The sequence below is a fragment of the Electrophorus electricus genome, chromosome 2 (genome assembly GCF_013358815.1).
Source record: "Electrophorus electricus isolate fEleEle1 chromosome 2, fEleEle1.pri, whole genome shotgun sequence".
Classification (NCBI taxonomy): domain Eukaryota; kingdom Metazoa; phylum Chordata; class Actinopteri; order Gymnotiformes; family Gymnotidae; genus Electrophorus; species Electrophorus electricus.
In genome coordinates, this window is record NC_049536.1 from 25,704,888 (window position 1) to 25,726,130 (window position 21,243).

The window sequence follows — 21,243 nt, forward strand, 5'->3', positions numbered from 1 at the left end:
AGGAACAGCACGGATCAAACCACGCGCTTTCCGAGAAAGCGAAAGTAAGCGGCAGTCGCAATATTGCGGAAGGTAGAAACGAAACTTGAATCGAAGCCAGTTCCATACTGCGCTTGCGCTTTAGAGGCACGAAGACTCTCAAGACCGCCTACCCCTGGCAGAGGGGTGAAGGGGTCATACGCGAATGTTTACTCATGTTTAAATGAACACAGCATGATATTATAGTTTTAAAATCTTCGGTGGATTTTAATATTAACACTGATAGTTGTTAATTGATACTAAAAGATGTTCAATAGAGGTTCTAAACTTGAGCACTGAATGTTATAGCGTGATTAAGAGCAAAAAAAGACACATTCAAAACCATAATTACAAGAATAAATGAATAAACGTGTACTTTTACTTCATCACCTTGCTGAATCAGTGTTTGGTTAACACAAAGGTTTCAGAATAGAGCACTTTATTTTCTTATATAGGCATATGTAGCAACACATGGAATAGGCTTATGAACTTACATACATAACCGCCACAGAGGAACATACTGGAATTAAACAATAAATCACATATAAACAGAAATAAGAAAAAAAGCATATAAGAGCACATAGAAATATTTTTACAACATCCAGAGGAAACAAATATGATTACACTTCCAAGTAAGGAAAATTGTAAGAGGAAATCAATGATTAAATGTCTTGCTCAGTGACCACCAAGCTGTACTGTGGGCTTCATGTTAATGATACAAACTTTATAGTAGTTTATATAGGGAGATAGAATTCTTACCATTGATATATAGGAAGTATAACATTTGAAATTGGTTTATTCAAAAAATAAATGATTACTACATGTGTAAGTACATCTGTGCATTGACTCTGTACATTGAGTCTTTCCCATTTGGCATCCCTCTGTAATTTTGTACACGTTCAGCAGAAAACTTTACATCTTTGAACTGTGATAACAATATCATGCCAATGAATTCATCTGCAATGAAAACAAAGACAAAAGTCAACTTAATGCTTCTGGGTCATTTTTACCTTAGCAAATATTGGAAATTCCCCAGCTATGACAGTGAATTCAGCTTCACTGCTGGAGGACAGGCATATCAGGAGAAAAACAGCATACTATCTAAATTATAACAACAGAAACTTTGTCCATAGCGACATCTAGTGGACAAAGCCTCTGCCTGGCACATTTAAAAGTTTAGCAACAGCTAACAGCTAATGGAAATTGTCCTTATATCACATTTAAAGTATTTTTCAAGAATTTCTTTACTAGTAAAACTAGTAATGGTAATGTGGTAAACAGTTTAAATATTAAAAGTGAGCTGTGAGCTTTTCTTTGCCATTAAAAATCTCAACAAGGGAAAAGCCGTCAAACTCAAAACACTTACGAAGTCGTATGAGCTCATATGCTCACTGAGCATGTGCGACATGCCAGGGGAGAGGGGAGGCTCCGGAGACAAGCAAGGGGGCGGCGTGGTGCTGAGAAGCGACAGAAACACGGAGAGTCAACAAAAACAAACTAGCACCTTACTTCCGCCACTACAGTACCGAAAGAGACTTTCAGTGAAGAATAATCATCATTTACAGTACACGACTATTTTCTGCAGTTTAGCTCTAGAAAGATAATAAATATTCATTTACTGCTACAGTGAAAGCACAATATATGTATGAAGCAAAATGTGTTGATGTTTTCAGAGAACTTGCTTAGGATAAATACATGTTCAGGTGTAAAGGATATTAAAAACAGCATATGTTTGCCAGAAAGGGGGGGGGGGGGGGGGAAATAAATAAATAAAATAATAAAAATAATAATTTATATATATATATATATATATATATATATATATATATATATATATATATATATATATATATATATATATATACATACATAATAAACAGCACAATATATAGAAGCAAAGGAATTTTTCATATACTCACATCAGTGAGATGGGAATCAAATTTGTTTGTATGTAGGAACAAACTGTGAATGGAGAGGATATGAAGTTAGGGCTATATTGTATCTAATCAAGCTATCACTGATTTACAAAGTCCTAATCATATCAACTGTTGTAAAGGATTATTTTCCCAATAATTTATACAAATGAAGTGTGTTTATGTAGTGGCATATCACATATCACAGCCAACTCTTGCTAAAAGATACCAAGTACAGGTTTACAGAGTGGCTGGCTTGCCTCTGTATGGCTGACTGTTGTAATGCTTCCCAAACGCCTCATCCTTGGGGATGTCGGGGTAAAGGAACTTTAGTGGATTCTCTGGGACAATCCCGTCTGCGATGACTTTGTAATCGCGTATAATATCAGCAATGGGTAGAGCACTCAGGCGGCTCTTGGTGTATGGTTCCACAGAGATGAACTTTGCCTCCCCTGCAAAAAAAGCCCCCCAAAAGTTCATTAGAACACTTTCCATTAGAGCACTAACTCAGCCTGTGTAGAGAGACATTTTACCACTTTTTTCACTGTGGTTAAGGTACTTGACTTGTAATCGGAAGCTTGCTAGTTCGAACCCCACCACTGCCAAGTTGTCACTGTTGGGCCACTGAGCAAGACCCTTAACCCTCAATTGCTCAAGTTGTACTCAGTCATAATTGTAAGTTGGTTTGGATAAAAGCGTCAGCTAAATGCCACAAACGTTTTTTAAAAAAGTAAATTTTAGAAAGCAGTAAGAACTTTATAAGTCCCACTGTGTGTCAGAGCATTATGCTATAACAAACTTCACTGGGGTTATCTTTATTTATCCACCTCTTCCAAAAGACAAGCTGATATTCTTCGTACTAACTATTAGAGTTACATCAATCACACATGGTCCTCTGATGAGTCGAAAGCATCAGATTTGGATGGGTATCCTTGCATAAATTCAGAACAATTTGTGTACTTTGACCAAATAACTTTCCATTAATTAAATAAAATGTTTTTTAGAGTGAGCATAATCAAAATGCTTTTTATGGTTTTCAGCATTTGTCAAATTCCTGAATGATTTTCAGAACACAATTCTAAAAGAGAGCAAAACTAAAGCTGCTGCAATACATGTTACCGGTCTAACTTCCACTTGACCAAAGGAGACCAGACCAGACTAGATTTCAAAGCCCCTCCCTCCACAGACATGCATGCTGAGCACCAAGCCAACCCTTCTATGTGCACCAAGCCTAGCTTCTATGTGCTCTGCAACACAAATGAAAGGCTAGGAGAACAGCCTCCATGTATTAGCCCAGACAGACTATGGTGAAAATGTTTAGTTTCTGATTACAGGACCCTGGACACAGTCATACATATATAAAACCAACCCCAGTGTGAGAGGGTATATGCAGAGACGTCCAACATCTAAACTAACACTGAAACAACTAGTAGCTTAGTCTTCCAATATCCATAAGCTGCAACTGCTATCAAAACTCAAGATAGACAAGGTACAACATGAATGCTATGGCAAGGGGGGCCCAAGACGAGAAGTCAAAAGGGAGACATCATCATTCCCACACCCCGACATTGGGAAACAAGACCCAATGGATCCATGCACCACGCTCAACACCAGAGCTAGTGACTACCAAGACCTGAAGATGTTCTGGAAAATGTGAATGCAACACTATGGATGATCACTACTGTGGCCATCACTGAGACTAACCAGCTGATAAACAGAGCATACTTGGCAACAGAGATACTTGAGATGCTTGACTACAAGATGAACATCAAATCGCTCGTGTATTCCGACTTCGATTTTTGGATTGCCCTTGTCTTGTGCCAAAATGGCTTTTGGTTTCTTTGTTTTCCTGATATGTTATTTAGTCTCTCCTTGGTTGTTTTGTCTTTGTTGATTTTTCTTTTCATCTTTGGAACACCTGAAGTCTGTCTGGTATGTTATGGTATGTCTGTCTGTTTGTGGATTTGTTTACATCATCCCTTTGTACATATTTTCAAACTTCACAATCCTGTTACATGTGTTGTTTGCACTTTTCATGATCCCCACATCACTCCTGTCACTCCCATACACTGGTCCATACACCAGTCTAATACTTGGTAGGTCCCCCTTGGGAGTGTAGGACTGCAGAAATATAAGGCAAGGACTCCACAAGCCTGCAGTAATATTCTGCAGGCAATGGCAAAACCCTCTAACCATAATTTGGCATCTCCAGATGTGTGTGGCAGCACATTGTCCTGTTGGAAGAGACCAAACCTGTCGGAATGTATGCAGGACATGAATGGGTGTAACTCGTGAGAAAGGAGGCACACCTAGCGTTCACCTTTCAGAGACGTTTGTAGACACACCAGGGGTCCCCCTTGGAATGCCAGCTAAACAAATCCCATACCATTATGGAGTCACCACAAGCGCTTATGCCACCAGCCTCTAAAGTCCCTTGTGCACATGTGGGATCCATGGCTTCATGGGGTTTTCTCCACACAGGGATCCTTCCATCTGTCTGAACCAGTTGGAAATACAACGTCAGATCAGGATACTTGTTATCCAGTCATCAAGTGTCCAGTGGTGGGGTTGCTTAGCCCAGGCGAAGCACATAGCTCCTAAAGCCCATATCTTGGAGGAAACATTGCACAGTCTCCACGCTGATGTTAGCTGAGGCCCCACCATTGAATTCCGATGTTACTTGAGGCAGTGTTGCGAGTCTATCATGTGAAAAGATTGTTGCCAACCCACGCTGGTCACATTCGCACAGTCTTTTTACAGCCACACTGCTGTTCGAGGTACACCATTGAAATGGTGACCCATCTCACGAGCCCCAATTAGTAACTGCACTGAAAACTACTTAAATTGTGATAAACTACTTAAACTACTTAAATTGTGACAGCAGAACCTGCTCTAGAAGCTTCCGTAGATGTCTATCGCTTTATATACACACTGGCGAACACAATTGCCTTGCACTTCAGTGTGTGTGTGTGTGTGTGTGTGTGTATTTTTTTTTCCTCTTTCCCCTCACCATTTTCTTGCTCCACCCAGGTGAAAGTGATCCCTCCTAAGTGACTTTCACTGAAGCGCAGCAGAAAGGTACCAGGCTCCTTGTCCTTCAGCAGAACACGCTCCATCTCCTTACTCACAAAGCCCATGATGTAGCTGGCAAAAGCATGACGCCAGTGTCAGTTTAATCATCAGACACAATGACAATGACATGACAGGGAAACAATGTCACTGGCTATATCTATCAAAACCCATATACCACCACACTAAATAGTGTGTTAGAATAATATGCCATTCAGATTGAATAAACAGTATGTCAGAATAATTCAGTCTTACTAATCATGATTTTAGAATAATGTCATTTAGTTTTTGTGCCAACTTGTGCTGTTAAACTCCTCAAAGGTTCTTCACTGACCAAAAATTTGCTCAAGGTATTTGTACATGCACTCTTGCAATAGTACATACTCATCAAATGGAAATATAGTACATTGGCTCTTATCTGTCACTGCTCTTTAATGCTTTAGTGAAAGAACCACTTTTAAATGGTCACATGAAAACACACTGTACATGCTGTAAGTCACAAACAAGCAGGAGTGGTAAATTCTTTGGCTCAATGTACAGTTATTCTTTTCCTCATAGAACTGTTTCATAGCCATAACTTCCATTTAGTTCCGCTTAGTGAAATACCATTGAATAATGCATCAGGGAAAAGTCTCTCACCCATCAATCCAAACAGGAAGCAAGTGTTTCTTAATGAGCTCCAGGATAGAGTCGAGCCACAGCCAGAAACTGAACGGCTTCCCCAGGATGTTTTCCTAGAATTCAGGATGACAGGAATCCACTCACATTCCACAGCCAAGAAAGTTTGCAGAAAATTCTAAGACCACACTAAGTTTGAAAAGATTAAGATTAGAACCTTTGATACATACCTTGCAGAACCTAGACCAAGACACCTGGCAGTCATTGTAAGAGGCATGTTGACCTTGAAATAAAGAGCAAAAATACAGACATAATTATTTATTACAGATTAAATACTATTTTGCATTCATTATCAATAACCACACAACATAAATACTGAACAACAGAAATAGTCGCTATCAATACAAAACAGAAATACAACACCCATGGAGTTTTTTTGGTCTGTCATTTGCACAGACACAAAAGGACCTATTCTTCATTCCACGTTATTTTCAAAAATCAGTCAGACCTGAAATTTCCTACAGTTAAATCAGATTTAATCTGTTGATGTTTCCTCTGGTCATATATTCATAATTTTATTAATGCTTTTTCAATTATCTATACACACCTGAGAATTTAACCATCACAAGTTCAACTCAGTAGAATTGCAAACTGAATTATTTCAATGAACCTAACCTTAAAAAACTAAACTATGTGGCAAAGAGGAAACAAACAGCCATCCTACCCAGAAGTTTATCTCCCAGCATGCTCAACTGCTCCTTATTGAGGCCCCGGCCAGCAAAGCTGGAGAACTGCCAGTTGAGGATCTCGGAGAGCTGGCTCCAGCTAGCCCTCGGTGGGTTGTTGAAGAATGCTAGGTTCTACAGCCACATGATTGAGTAGGCGATGTCAGAGGAAAGGCAGGATTCACATTCACTCATTCCTTTTTTTTAATACTGTACTAAGTTCTAATGGCAAGCAAGACTTTTCAGGACTTTACCTCAAGTACAAGACAATTAAAAAACTGAACCCTTTTTGGGGGGCATTACAACTAAAACTAAACTGAACAACTCTGTTATGTAGGTGCATTGAACATCTTTCATCAGACTGAATGCGCCACTATTCTGTTCTAACCATTGTACATCAGTGTGATAATGAGTATAACGAGACATATCCTTATTAGACTGTTTTTAACCTACTTCACAAACACGCTGAAGCCACAGAGCGCAGCTCTGAATGTTACACTTCCTTCACTGATCTCACCTTGGGCTCATCTGTCAGCAAGTTGTACCACATGACCGAGGCCCAACCTGCTGGAAGCTGGCTGACATTGGATATGACCACTAAGGGCAGGGAGCATGTCTGCAATGATGAGAAGCACACACATGCACACACATGCATGCATACGTGTGCATGCAAACACATACGCACACACACACACACGCGCGCGCACACACGCGCATACACACGCGCGCACACACACGCACACACACACACGCACACACAGAGTATTCAATCAGTGAACTATCAGAGATACAGTGTATCACATAGCATTCCACTAAGGTTGATTTCAGTTATAAAATAGTTTAATACACATCCATATTCAATACTACATGTATTGCAACAGACCTCTAAGTCAATATCCAGGCCTTGCAAACACAGCATGGCCTCAAAGCTCAGAGAGTGGAGCTCTTCCGTCACTGTTAGGGGACCCTGTAGAAAAAAAACTTTCAGCAAATCCTGTCAGACTGTGGTACACTCGTTTAAGTTCAAAAATTATCTGCCATTATTTTGTAGCACTTAGTGGATTTCAGTAATTAATTATATTTGCTGGCTGGGGAGGGTTTTTATGTTCTGAAACTGAGCTATTCACCACTCAAGCACAAAAGTACTGCCCCCTACTGTCCTGACTGTGCAACTGACAAGAGACTGCATGTGCAGTTAACACCGGATGCGAGAGTTAATATGACATCAGCTCTTCATGGTAAACAAAGGAAACAAGTGAAAGTTTAAAGAGGGTGGAATGTGAGTGGCTGTGTTCACACCTCATTTCCTTTGGTTCCACTCGTGCATTTCTTCTCTTTCAGCTGCTGTTTGGGGGAGAGACTTTAGCACAGAGGTTCACATAGAGCCACTTGCCTGAACATTTTCATTTCTGTGCTCAAACACACAAGGCTGTGTGGAGCACTTGCTGCAGAAGGACACACCTTAGCTCCAAGCACAGAGAGTGACCAAACCACCCTGCTCCCACACACCCCAATCTCACTGACACTTACTCACTTTGTTTTTTATATTTAAACTTAATTTTTCCAGGGTAATCACATTGAGTTTAAAATCTCTTTTACAAGTGGGCTCTTGCCCACTATCAGCTGAGTGAGCAGAGAAATCATTAAACCTGGCAGACGTTTGCATAAAATCAACTCTTTGTGTGTTAGTAGGACAGTTTTCTGAAGTAAGCATTTAAAAATAAACATAAAGTAATAAAGGTAAGCCATAATATCATTAGGCATGGGTACAACTTTGAAATGAGGCAATGTCTTTCTGTCTTTTCCACACTGAAAGGAATGAAGACAACACTGCATATAAAAGAAAAGAGTGTCTTAACAGCACAGTTTTGGTGGGAAAACAATTATGAATGTAAGTTCAGTGCTTGGGTCATGAGAAAAAATTTTTTTTTTCTGGAACTCACTATAAGGCTTATAAAAAAATGAAGTTACAGCTACTATTGGTACAGTTAATGGTTGTAATTGTCAATACTGTCAGCTCAGTGATGTCCAACATGTACAGACTGAGAGGGCATCACCTTTACAGCTACAGACTTGGACCAAACTGTTTTCCCAAAACAGACAAAACCTTTCCTATGTCAATATTGATTGAGAGCAGTGTGTGTTAGCCACAGTTCAGGTCTGATACCAGATGTCTGAATTCCACTGATAAACAGCCATTGGAGGACTCCTCCACATCCATCACTTTGGTGGTGTTGGTGAGGATGAAGAACTGCCTGGTACTACGGAGAAAAAAAATAACCACTGTCACAAGCACAGGCACCGAGGTTAAAGAAAACCAAGAGAAATATACAGCGCAGTCTTTCTGAAAACAGCAGAATAGACATGTTTTAAAAATGTATTCTTCTTCTTAAACAACAGGCTTGTATTTGGTACTGTAAACTCTGAGAGAGGGTTCACCAGTTTCTAATGCCTGATGAATGAATTGGCTGAGTACGGCCCACCAAATCCTTTTTCCCCAGAACCTTGTTGCTGCTGCCACTTCCCCTCCCACATGTTTTCTTTTTCTTTTCTTTTTTCTAGATAACCCTCATGGTGAAGCTTGGCCTAGAAACAACAGGAAGCAGCTATTTGCACTGAGGTTTGGGTATACTCACATTTTGCCGGATGGAAGGTCCCTGCATACATATACAGCACAGAGAAGTCAACAGAGATATTTGTTTATGTTAAAACTTCTATATATGTACCACTAACATTACCACGCATTAGTGAAGAGCTACTAAGCTAAGCGTAGTATTTCTTATTGTAATTGTTGAAATGATCTCATGCTGAGTGAGCTAAGAGTATGAATGATATCACATTCATTAGAGGAGCCTTAGAGTAACCATAAAACTGAACTACTGAACAACTACTTTACTACTACTACCACCTCTCATCTCATCTCATTTATAATAATAATAATAATAATAATAATAATACTCTTACTACTACTACTACTACTACTACTACTACTACTAATAATAATAATAATAATAATAATAATAATAATACTCGTACTACTACTACTACTAATAATAATAATAATAATAATCCTCCTCCTCCTCCTACTACTACTACTACTACTACTACTACTACTACTACTACTAATAATAATAATAATAATAATAATAATAATAATTTAATTAACTCACTTGTCAAATGTTGTCTTCACTTTAAGCTGATAATCTACTTCAGGTAGTTTAACCAACAATCTGAAAAACATCCAGAGAACGTCTAAGACATTCATTTTATTAGAGTAAACAAAGCACTTTCGTTTGTGGGAAAGAAAGGAATCTCCACTGAAATGAATATGCAGCTTTTTTAGCCAGGATTTGGACCTGTGTGAAGTTGACCACACCTATTCTACAGTCTCTCACGATTTCCACATTTGTGTCCTCTGAGGTATAAAACTCATCAATTACACAGAAGACACAATGACACAAATGACACATTTTTTAACACATGTGAATTTGGTCTCATACCTGACTTTAGTCGTGAACTGCACTTGGGTCTTAATGATAAGTGGTTTCTGAGGATGTGTGGGCATACAGGGCTGCATCTCCACCACAAAGGAACTGCAAATAAACCAGTATCTCATTAATCAGAGACCAAGGGAAGTTGATAAGGCAACCCAATCCACCATCCTTCCTGCATATCAAATTATCAGCGCAATGAATTGTAGCCACTTTGCAAAGATAATTCATAATGCATTAAATAATTAAATTAGCAACATTAAAAATCTGGAAGTTCCAAAGAGTAAAGAAAAAACATCATATATGCACAACTAACACAGGAAAATCTCTAGTGTTAAACTAACAGCAGCAATTTTTAAATGATCTATTGCATAATGCTGATTTATCATTTAACAGAGGCAACTGCTGGGTTTAAGAGCAACAACATCAAAAGTATTTGTTCGGCCCTGGCCTGTCAACACGAGACTAAATGTTGTGTTCCAGACCACCTTATGCAAGGGCATGTAAAGCCCAAGACCTCAACTAATCAAGTACAAAGCCTGACCAAATCAGTGAAAATGAGAATGGGGTGAGACTGAGATGAGATGAGATTGAAACGGTAACAGGGCCAAGTTGGGCAAGCCTGACTCAAGGCCAAGCTCAGAAAAAAGCCAATTCACTTCAAGACCATGAGTCCGAATTTAATTTACTAATTAAGTGATTATATCAAAATGCTGATTTAATTTTAACTTTCACAACTCACAAAAAAGTGCATCAAACACAAGAGCACCAACAAAAACCTATTACCATTACATTGAATCATTTAGGCTATATCTCATTACTAGACATAAATTCTAGCAAAAAACTGTGATTTAAGCTTTTACTCAAGAAGAGTGCCTGCAAGACACTTAAAATATCACCCTGAGTCCAAGATTGGTCTCGAATATTGGCACAGTCCCAGACCCCCTGCATATGCACTTTACAGCAGAAGTGGTGCATGAAACAAGCCACAGTTCCACAAGCTACACTTTGCATTAATATGCTCATGCTGTTGACAAAGAACGTGTTTGTTCTTAAAATTAACATGACACATCTTTTTTTGTTGTATGTAATAACAGCTGTGGGTTAAAGCAATACTACAGATCTTCTAGTTGGTCATAGTCATTTGGCATATACAGTGCCGCTGTTTTATTCCTCTGAGATGGGAAGTCCCCCTTTGAAAGTAATACCAACATTACTTTTGGTGTTAGCCTATACTATGCCATTACATATAGGTGTTGTCACTCAAAACATAATCATGTACAAAAAGGATAATATTTCATTACACTGCATGTACATGATATCATTACACTACATGCTTAGTATGTTTCGGTTAGACTTTGCATCTTTCAGTTATTTTACACTTTAGCCAAAGGCAACAGTAGGGCATTTTGGCACAACACATGACTGGCACAAGAAGGCTGATCTGGAGAAGCAACTCAGATTTCCATAGAACACTACAGAGACCACCCTGACACCAGACACACTACAGAGACCACCTTGACACCAAGCATTGTATTGGTTTTGAAAACGTCAAAGCAGGTGGTCATGCTGGAGCTCACTGTACCCCAAGAGGAGAGGATGGAGGAAGACTATAAAAAGAAGCGAGTATACGCAGATTCATTGGACGAGTTCAGCAGAAAGGGGTGGAGAAGGTGACGTGGGCCTATAGAGGTGAGCTACAGAGGCTGGGTAGCTCAGTGTCTGTGTAAGGCCTACAGTCTCTGTGTAAGACCTACAGTCTCTTCGGTATCACAGGCTCACACAAGACACAGCACAGAGGCAGCAGAAAAGGCCTCTGGATAGCTGTGGATCAGAAGGACTGATCCATGGGTGTATGGTATTTGGACATGAGCTGGAAACTGATCACTCCCTGCTGGATGTCCTGGGAGATGGATTCTGATGTTCAAAAGACCCAAAACATCCAGTGACTCCAGGTAATGTCCACATGCACTAGATGTATTTTTTAAACAATATACTTTTGCAGAATTTGTGCTTACATTATATTTTAACAGGGTGCCACTATAATTGTGAAGTAGGTTTGCTTGCTGTATAAATATATATAAAATAAGTAAGCAAACAAACATGCATTAAAAAATGTTTAGCTTCTATGTACTATGTTCTATGTTCAGCCCAACCCTCTTACCTCTTTATGAGATGGTAGATGAGATATTTGACTTGTTCCTCCATCTGAGGCCTTTGCAGAGGGATAGGGTCACTCTCGTATGTCACCTTCACAATCAGTTCTCCCAGTTTATCCAGCTGGCGTTTGATCTGGAACAAGCTCTGTGCAGTCATGGTAAACCTACATGGGCAAAAAGAACAATAATGACAAATTAGACTGCCCTGCCATCTTTATTTACAGTCCAGCCAGCAGAAAATATGAAAGCAGAAGACTGATCAGTTACTTTTTTCCCTTTTATGGTTTTCTTTTGCTTTCATGTGCTTGTTTTACAACTTTCATAAAAATCCAGTTTTCATAGTTCTTTGTAAAAGGGACACCATAATTCTTTGTTATACTGTAATAACTGTTGTTTAAACCTCCTATTAAAATATATTTGTTACCTATTCCAAATGATTACTACATTAAAATAATCTGATTAATTTACTTTTTAACCCATTAACTACCAAAGCATTTTGAACACTCGTGCCCCACATTTTCAACCTGTATGGCCACCAACAAGCTCTCATATGCTCCTGTAATTTATCTGTGCAGATTCATGAACAGCTGAAGAGATTTGTAAATGTTGTAGATATAAACCACAGTGCTGCACTTTCCCACCAGTCCAGCCTTACGGTTAGACCCTCCATAGTATTTCTGTCACCTTGGCAACCCTTTCAAATGTGCTTGTTTACTTGCTGGTTTCTTTTCCATGTGCTTCCTTGGAGACATGGATAGATGCAGGAAATGTTCAGAAAACGCTCAGAAAACACTCAGATAACCTGTTCTATGGTACTCGGTTAGCTCGCAACTGCGAGCTTCCCATAGCCTGTGTGAGCCCTGGGAGCTGCCGAGTGGGTTCTGTGTCTGTGTGTTCCTCACGGATCACCCCTCCGATACCAGCGGCTCCCCCGTAAGCCACCCAGCCAGTTCCTCTTCCTGTTTCCCAGAGCGGAAGAAGCCGCCAAGTCAGTTCCTGTTGCTGTTCCCAGGGAGGAAGACGCCGCCCTGTCAGTTCCTCTTCCTGGTGCGAAGGATGCCGCACAGTCAGTTCCTTTTCAGCTGCCTCGTGCCAGGCCTGTTTCTGTGGCCACGCTTCCAGACCCGCTGGACCCACCTCCACTGTTCGCCCCTGCGCCTCTGGACCAGCCGAACTCTCCACCAATCGCAGCCTTAACCTCCGGACCTGCCGGATCTGCTGCCAGCCATCGCCATGCTTTCGGGCCTGCCTCCTGTCATGTCTGATTCATGTTTCTTGCCCATCCTGCTTGTGTCTGTGTGGTCTGCTGCCTCTGCCCTATGGTTCCTGCTTGCCCCACCCCTGCCTGTGCCTCCTGTTCTCCATGGGCCTCCCGTGTCTCCGCTGTTGCCTGCTATTGCTGTTCCTTTGCTTTTGCCTTCCCCTTTGCCGGGTTTTGTTTCTGCCCCTGCTGTGGTGTCTGTCCCTGTTTCTGTGCCTGTTCCTGTCCCTGTGTCTGTTTTGGTGCCCAATTCCATTTTTGTTCCTTATCTGTTGTTCCCATTGCTCACAAATGCACATATGTTCCCATTTACGTATTGTAAAGGAATGAAGTACTCATGCACTCACGGTAAGAACACATATGGTACATATTTTCAACCTTTAAATAAATGCATTCAATGCATTCAATGGTGATGCTACTGAAGCGTGACAACAGTGATTGGAACCAGTCACTCAGAAGCACTAACAAAGGAAGAAAAGTAGAAGAGCTTATGAAGAGTTAAGTGATCCTTGTTAAATTGGTATGTAATCCTTTTTTATGTACCAGTAATACTGCCTTTTTTTTGTAGCTGTAACAAATTACATTTACTTTTTGTAATTGTAAAGAAATGCAATTACCTTTTTTGTATCCTTAATAAGCTGAGCTATTTTAGTACTACCAAACCCTGCTTATATTGATCCACTGCAGCTCCATGCTCTAGCTCAGGACTGCTCAACTTGCCAGCACAGGTTGGGGATTTCTGCTCTAGAAAACCCACTTTCTTATTCTGTTAATGATTACATTTACAGTCCTGCTGTCCCTTCATTCGAACCACAAGAAAGGCCCTTGCCTTAACTGCAGGAATCAACTGTAACATGTGAATGCCTGATGTGACAGCCCTATAGAAAGACATTAAAATAAGAGGAAATTAGATGTCCCCATTTGAAGGAAGGAGTAAGAAAACTGCACAGGTGTCAGTCAAAAGCACCCACTTTGTTTGTGAATGAGATTTGCATCCTAACTACAACACCGCAGGTTCCAGCAGACAATTATGTTTCGGTTCCATGTGCTTCTGAACACACTTCATCACGGCTTCCATTTCAAAAGCTGTGGCACACACACTGGAATGTAACATGCTTCCTCTATAAGATCACTAGCACCACAGTGCTAATTTCCAAAGTGATCACAAGTTTCTGACAGAGAAACTTGGGGAGAGGCAGTACCAGTTCTGCAGCTGGTCGAGGCCAGTGAGGACAGGGCCCCCGACACACGCCATCTGCTGTCTACGCTTCCACTCTTGTAGCTCGGGCATTAGCTGAGAGCCCATCATCGTGTCTATTTCCTTTATCACATCTCCCATCTTGGACAAAATCTCCTGTCAATAGAACATACATGGTGAAATTCAGTTGGAGTTGATAATATTAATAACAATAGTAAACTTAATACAATACTTTTTTAATTAATAATAATATAAAACAATGAAAGAAAAATAAAATGCATTTAAAATTATTGTTGTTGTTAATAATAATAATAATAATAATAATAATAATAATAATAATAATAATAATAGTTATTATTATTATTATTACCAACAGTTACCAGTGCTTCTAATCAAAGATATCAAGAGCATAATATGCACCAACATGGGCTGTCAGGTCCTGACAATTGTGGCTTGACGTAAATTGCTCAAGTAACCTGACAACACTCATATTAAATTAGTAACAAATAACTGCTTAGGTGATATGAAAATCACCAGCCACTACTAACATTGTACAACAAATGAACTGTTGAACAAAATGAAGTGAACCAAAACATCAAAATGAACCAAAACATAAATTTCCTTTTTAACAGGAAATACATCAGTAGGTCATGCTTCAAATATTTTACCCAGGTGCCCTGACATGTCTGATCGCAGAGAAAGGCATGAGAGCAAGGTGTGAAAACAACACTAACCTCATTCTTGCTGAATACTTTCATAAAAATAAAGAGCTTTCAGGTAAATAAATTACAGATATGACAGAGGTAATAATGATCAGACTGTTGTTCCCAGAAACTTTCATTAGTCTGACCTGAGTTAACATTTGAAAACATTTGGCATTCATATCTCCTTGACCCTGACTCTCCCCAATGTTCAACACAGTATGAACATTATGAATGCCTTTGGTTAGCAAGCAGAGGAGAGCTAAATACTGTTAGCCAGACATGCTGCTTCTCTCTCCACTACTCAACAGTATCTGCAGTAAACACTAAACTTAGTGTTTACTGCCAAGGCAGAGACTGCAATCTAACACCACAAAGACATGTACTTAGGTCATTCATGATATTAAAAAAATGGCATTTTAGCGTAGAACTGACCAGTATAAAAGCAAACAAATATTAAATTATTTGGCACAAGGGGAAAGGTAGTGATGGGCTAATGTACTTGCCTTCCTCTTGAAATCCAGACGGTTGAGTATTTCCTGAAGTGTCATGACTTCCTGTTTCATGTTCTGAGAGTTTCTATCCACTGGGTCTGTGGTTATAAGTAGACATCCAGTGATATAATGAAAAACCTACTATATAAACATTATTTCTAAACATGCATGTAGTATATAACAGTTTGAAAGTAGGAGATAAACAGCTACTGCACCAAACAAAATGCAATCGACAGTTCTTTAAAAAGGCCAAAGAAACAAAGCCCAATCAAATTAATCCTGAAACCAACTTAAGAGCTACCTAGTTCCTCACTTGCAGTGCTACTTTAGAAATGACCTGTAACAGAGCAGGATAGAGACCTGATTTTTGACAAAATCCATTCAGATATCACATCAGTAGGCAGTTCTCCTTGCACTGTGCAATTGAATGCTTGCAGAATCTCAGCTAAAAAAACCCAAACACTGAGGAGAACCTGTGTGACACAGGTACACAGGTATATCAGCTTGGTCACCTGGCTGAGAGAGGGAGAGCTTTGTTGCAAGGCTCACTCACCCCGAAGCTGGAGGGTTTTATAACGAAAGTCAAAGTCATCCTGCATGTCCTCCAGATACTTCACTGCCTGGTCCAAAATCTGGACAGAAACAAGCAACAAAAATCAATTCGTTTGCACACATTACTCATCATTTCATTTAATTTGTGTGTGGTACAGGGAAAGTCAGAGATTTGAAATCCTTTAACCCTCTACATACACACAGCACTGGTTTTCAGAGGGTTCCCTGTCCTACAGACAAAAGGGGATAAACATATCCAATGGGATGAGAATGAAGAAATAGTAAAAATAAGAGGAATGTTTAAAAATCCAACACACAAGATATAAAAGCAATGAAAGGAAAATATGCAGCAGAGATTAAGAACAGTGAAATCAAGAGGTCAGAACCAGCCTTAAGATACTGATTGCACTTACTGTGTGTTTACAAAGTTTTCAATTGTAAGTTGCATATGTAGTTGTCTCTGGTTTTCATGAATAGACCCTTACATGGCCTCACCTGCACACTACTACGGATAACCGCCACTTTGTTATCCAGGTTCTTCTGTTTCTCCAGTGCTACTGAATTTTGCATGGATTTTTCTAGTGGACCCTACGGTGGGGAGACACAGGTGTGATTTCAAAAGGCAACTCTTAGCCCTAATACAGAAGAAAACGAAAGCTGGAAAACCTTACAACTCAATACACGGGTCAGTCAAGATTTAACCAGCTCTAGCTGCAGACGTTTCTTAGGTAAATTTACCAAGCCACAGGGGAGCTGTACAGACCCTTTACATTCCTGTTACCTGCTCCTGCATGCTGGCGGCAGATATGATACGCCTCTCCTCTCTCAGACAGTTGGAGATCACAGAGGACAGGTGCTGGGGGTTGGCTTTATACTTTAGCTGCAAGAGAAATAAACACATGGTTTTCCACAGATTTTGTTTGAAGTAGCAAAGAAGAACGTATTTATTTAGCTGTAAGACAAAACAAATTCTTGCTCAGCAGTTTGAATGGAAAGAACTCTGTAACCTCGTGTACTACTGGAAAACCTGTGACACCAGCACACCACTAAGGCTGTCCGCACAAACTGTTCCAGCCATTCATTCAACTCACAACCTGTCGATGTTGTCCCAGTTAGGAGACAGAGGTGGCTGTGGCTGTAAATTTACCAAAGCAGCATCAGGAATATGGAGTACAGTATCAGGAATAATCAACAACAAAGCATGCAGTTGTACAAGAGTGATGTGAATTCATAAGTTAAAACAATTTGAAACCACTGACTGTCCATATGAAACCAGCATGTTTCAGCAGATATCAAGAATATGTAAACCTGCATTTGCAAGAACACACCTCAACAAGATTACATGACCTTTGGTATCTGCTAAAACAAGAGTTTAACAACAGCAAAAATACACTGAGCCACACTGTTAAGACACTCTGGAAAAAAAATGGCCAATCTCTTTTTTTCCCAGTTGTAAGGGGAAATTCTAACACAGACAAGATATAGACTTGAAACAGCACATTCACACAGAATATGAAATGCGAAAAACACAATACATATGTTGAATGGTAATCCCACGCTTTGCCCTTTCATTTTGCTCTGTGGTGTTTGGGCTGGCATCGCAACACAAGATGCAAATTACTGTGCATTGAGCAAAATGAAACTTTGACTAATCTAAATTTACAGTTATTCATTATAAAATCCCCCAGTACACCCACCTGCAAAAAAACACCTCACTCTGAGTAATGTATAGCCCTCTTGTATATCAGATAATAATCATAGCTGTTCTGAGCTTGTATTAGAGGTATTTTCAGGAACTGAACCCACTCTTAACAGACCGTTACAATCTCTGTCAGTGGTTTATTAATCCATCTTTCAAAGTTTTTTCCAGTTCTCACAAACCATAGCAACCACCAGAAATATTCACACATTATTGTCTGTCATTTATGTAAAGGAAATTACATGCAGCTTTATATGAACTTCCTCCTCGATGAACTGAGAAGGCAGGAAACCACAGACTTAAATTCTGCCATGATGGTTTCCACTGATTGCTGCAAATGTCCTGTAATTACTGAGCCTTTAGCTTTTATCCTAAACCTTTGGAGTCAAGTGTCATGTTGAAGAGCATGCAAGTCACCAAAGTCAACCTCTACATGAACCGGTGGCCCTAGTTTCTTTAATAACTTTCAGACAATGTGTTTTCTTCTGAGTTCTTCATAAAAACCTGGTCTGAAAATTTTAATCATTTCAAAAAAGCTTAATCATGTACTTATCTTGTCTGATAAGCATTAGTTTAAAATATGAATCATTTGTCAGATAAAACTGTTTTACAGCATATAATGCTGCATATAATAATATGGACTTTTTCCTTGACATACTACTGAATCTTTTAAGAGCATTTGACACTATTTACTTCCAAAAACTACTTATTTTTTTTTTAGCTTTTGTGCTGTCACACTTAAATAGTTGTACATGCAATTACTAATATAGGACAGTTTGTGTATATCTGAACAGATTTCAAAGGTTTCCTGACCAACCAAAAATCAAAAGCCAAAATACTGAAAAATCATGTGGAACTAGATTGTAATAAAGTTGCCATATCAACTTATATTATGAAGAAAATCTTTGGTGAGTTTAATCATAAAGAAAATATGTCTAGCCTTGTGTTTCAGTTTGATTTATTCCACATTTAAATTAACTGTGATATTATTTAGGCTGCTACATTTTCAAATGATTTGCAAAAAACAATCTTTAAGAATCTTGATCCATTTGTTCCCTTGAGCCATTGTTTAAAGATCATATAACTATTTGTGTCATCTAGCATTTAAATTGTTCAACTTTGTCATTCATACAGTTTCCAGTCTGACAACTCGTTTTCCCTATTTTTTGCACTACACTAGGAAGAGCTCTATAAAATACAAATTAATCTTCCCCAAATCATTAAATTATGTACATTTTACTATATCTGTATGTTGCTTTTCCTCCAAAATTATGTCTGAGGCTGTACTGGCTTACTTTATGGTGGTTTTACATAGGATCTTTTACCTTCACATTTTGTATTAGCCATTTCTTGCAGAAAGACAGACAGACAGACAGATACATACATGCATAAACAAATAGGTCAAAAATATAATCTGATTTAAAATCTGAAATCATTACATCATAGCCACATGCATGTGAAAAAACACTATACAAAGTCAAATTGCATGTTCCTTTGTTTACAACCTCTCCATATGCTTTGGTGCACATCTACAATAACAGTGCTAATGCAAGCAGATCATTTATTTACACATGTTGCCATCTCACTTCCTTATTTGTGAAACTCAACAGCATAGTCAGAACAACTAGAACTGGTCTTGACTGTCAAATACCTGACTGCCAGGCCTGTAATAATAAAGATATTACATTTTAGCACAAATCACTACAAGAAATACTTAAACCATTCCTCTGGGAAGTTTTTTTTTGTACTCAACTCATGCTGGCAAAGTTTCTCAAATACATTGTGATGTTCATATTGCCATACTGTTTAAACAGTATTAAATGCCCTATTATGGTCTCGTGCTCATTGTTGTGCAAGGATACTTCTGAGCTACATGTGAGCTGCAGGAATTTTACCTGGATCTGATGGAATATTCTCTTCAGGTTGTGCCTGTGCAGAAAGTTTTGTTCCCGGGAACACTGTCTCTCCAGCTGGACCAAGAAGTTATTGAAGAGAACAGCAGCCATGGTCTCGTGATTTGTGGCCGTTTCCCTTAAAAAAAAAGTCTCTGGTCACTCTTTTGCCTTATCAAGTAATCAAATAACTGTACTAGTCAAATGTTCTCATTACATTAAGTAATAAAAATTTATTTCCAAAATAATTTTAGAAAGATGAGCCTCTGTCATGGCAATTTTGTAACCCAACTTTGCCTCACACTTCTTCAGGAAATTATACAAACGTGTACTGATTACACTCTGAATTCTTTCAAATATTAGATTCTTCTGTAACAAGATGATATTGTCCCTGTATTGCTACTCTTAAAAAACAATCATAGATGTTTAGAATTAAATAAATAAATAAACACACACCAGTCTTGACTTTCAATCCAGTTTGCCAACACCTGCCGCAATTCCATTGGAAAGTTATCATCATAAAAGTAGTCAACCTGCTCAAGGAACTTCATATCTAACTGCTGGATTTGTTTCCATTGACTCATGTTGTTCCTGGGATTAAAAACACAAAGGCATTTTTTAAAATCTTAAACAAAATGAGAATTGACTAAAGCGCGCCACTGGGTCCAATCACGTGAGCAGTATAATGTAGTATACTGTAGATTCCACAGCCAGTTTCAGATTCTTTACTGTTTTCATCACCATGTAAAAAATAATACAACTAAATAAAAAGTTTTTTGAAATATTAAAACCCTACCAGTCAGAGTTGCTCAATATCCGCAATTATATTTTTGATTGACTGTTGCGTCCAGTCTCTCTCGGTCGTTCAATGCTTCCGTCCGTTTTATTTTGAACAGATTCCTTTTAGCTTTTGAATAGAGAACAATCGTATTCACTTATCCTTATGCAGGACCCCAGGTGCAAATCTACAGTGATCTGAATACTCGTCTGCGTGCCGCACGCCTCTTCACGCTGTATGGCATGTAGTGACGACGGCAGTGGATGAAAGGTTGAACTCGCTGTGTCTTGAAATTCCATCCGTCAGTGGAACCTTAGGTCATAATTTACATACAGTATAGACTATGTTTTTAATTTATTTAATAATTTCATACTTTTTTGTTAACTAGAAAACAGACATGTGGTAGGCGTATAAAATAGCACAAAAATGTTACAAAAAGTGGTAAGTTATTTAGCCTCTAATAGCACGCTAGATACTGGCTGTTGTAACTTAAATAAATTAAAGGCTTAAACTTCTGGCACGCCCATGGGAGACAGTCACGTGAGACTATATTCATATGCCCAAACCATTGTTATCAAGGGGTTGGTCATTTTTAGAGGAAATGTAATATGATCCTTTCAAGGAAACGCTTTATTGAAAGGGGAATTCCCATTCGAGAGGCGGCAGCAATACCTG

At 39.0% G+C, this 21,243-nt stretch overlaps 1 protein-coding gene across 1 annotated transcript; it reads right to left on the bottom strand.

Moving 5' to 3' along the window:
• Positions 1–440: 440 nt before the first annotated feature.
• stat4 (signal transducer and activator of transcription 4) lies at positions 441–21,061 on the bottom strand. The gene is made up of 24 exons (XM_027016438.2): positions 20,587–21,061; positions 20,247–20,381; positions 19,794–19,929; positions 16,981–17,079; positions 16,695–16,787; positions 16,201–16,279; positions 15,660–15,745; positions 14,457–14,608; positions 11,999–12,157; positions 9,844–9,936; positions 9,514–9,573; positions 8,980–9,000; positions 8,511–8,604; positions 7,643–7,687; positions 7,227–7,310; positions 6,861–6,959; positions 6,343–6,478; positions 5,849–5,901; positions 5,640–5,734; positions 4,942–5,075; positions 2,192–2,383; positions 1,938–1,980; positions 1,385–1,475; positions 441–975 (listed from the first exon to the last, which is right to left on the bottom strand). The coding sequence occupies exons 2-24, from the start codon at positions 20,372–20,374 to the stop codon at positions 958–960; spliced, it is 2,190 nt and encodes a 729-aa protein (XP_026872239.1). The 5' UTR covers positions 20,375–20,381; positions 20,587–21,061; the 3' UTR covers positions 441–957.
• Between the last annotated feature and the right edge of the window lie 182 nt (positions 21,062–21,243).

What these genes read in the sequence shown, in the direction of transcription:
- stat4 (XM_027016438.2), bottom strand. Translation starts at nt 20,374, where the DNA reads ATGAGTCAATGGAAACAAATCCAGCAGTTAGATATGAAGTTCCTTGAG. An exon ending in GTGAAGACAACATTTGACAA is followed by an intron (nt 9,001 to 9,513) that starts GTGAGTTAATTA and finishes ATATGTATGCAG; the next exon opens with GGACCTTCCATCCGGCAAAA. An exon ending in GCTGGGAGATAAACTTCTGG is followed by an intron (nt 5,902 to 6,342) that starts GTAGGATGGCTG and finishes CTTTATTTCAAG; the next exon opens with GTCAACATGCCTCTTACAAT.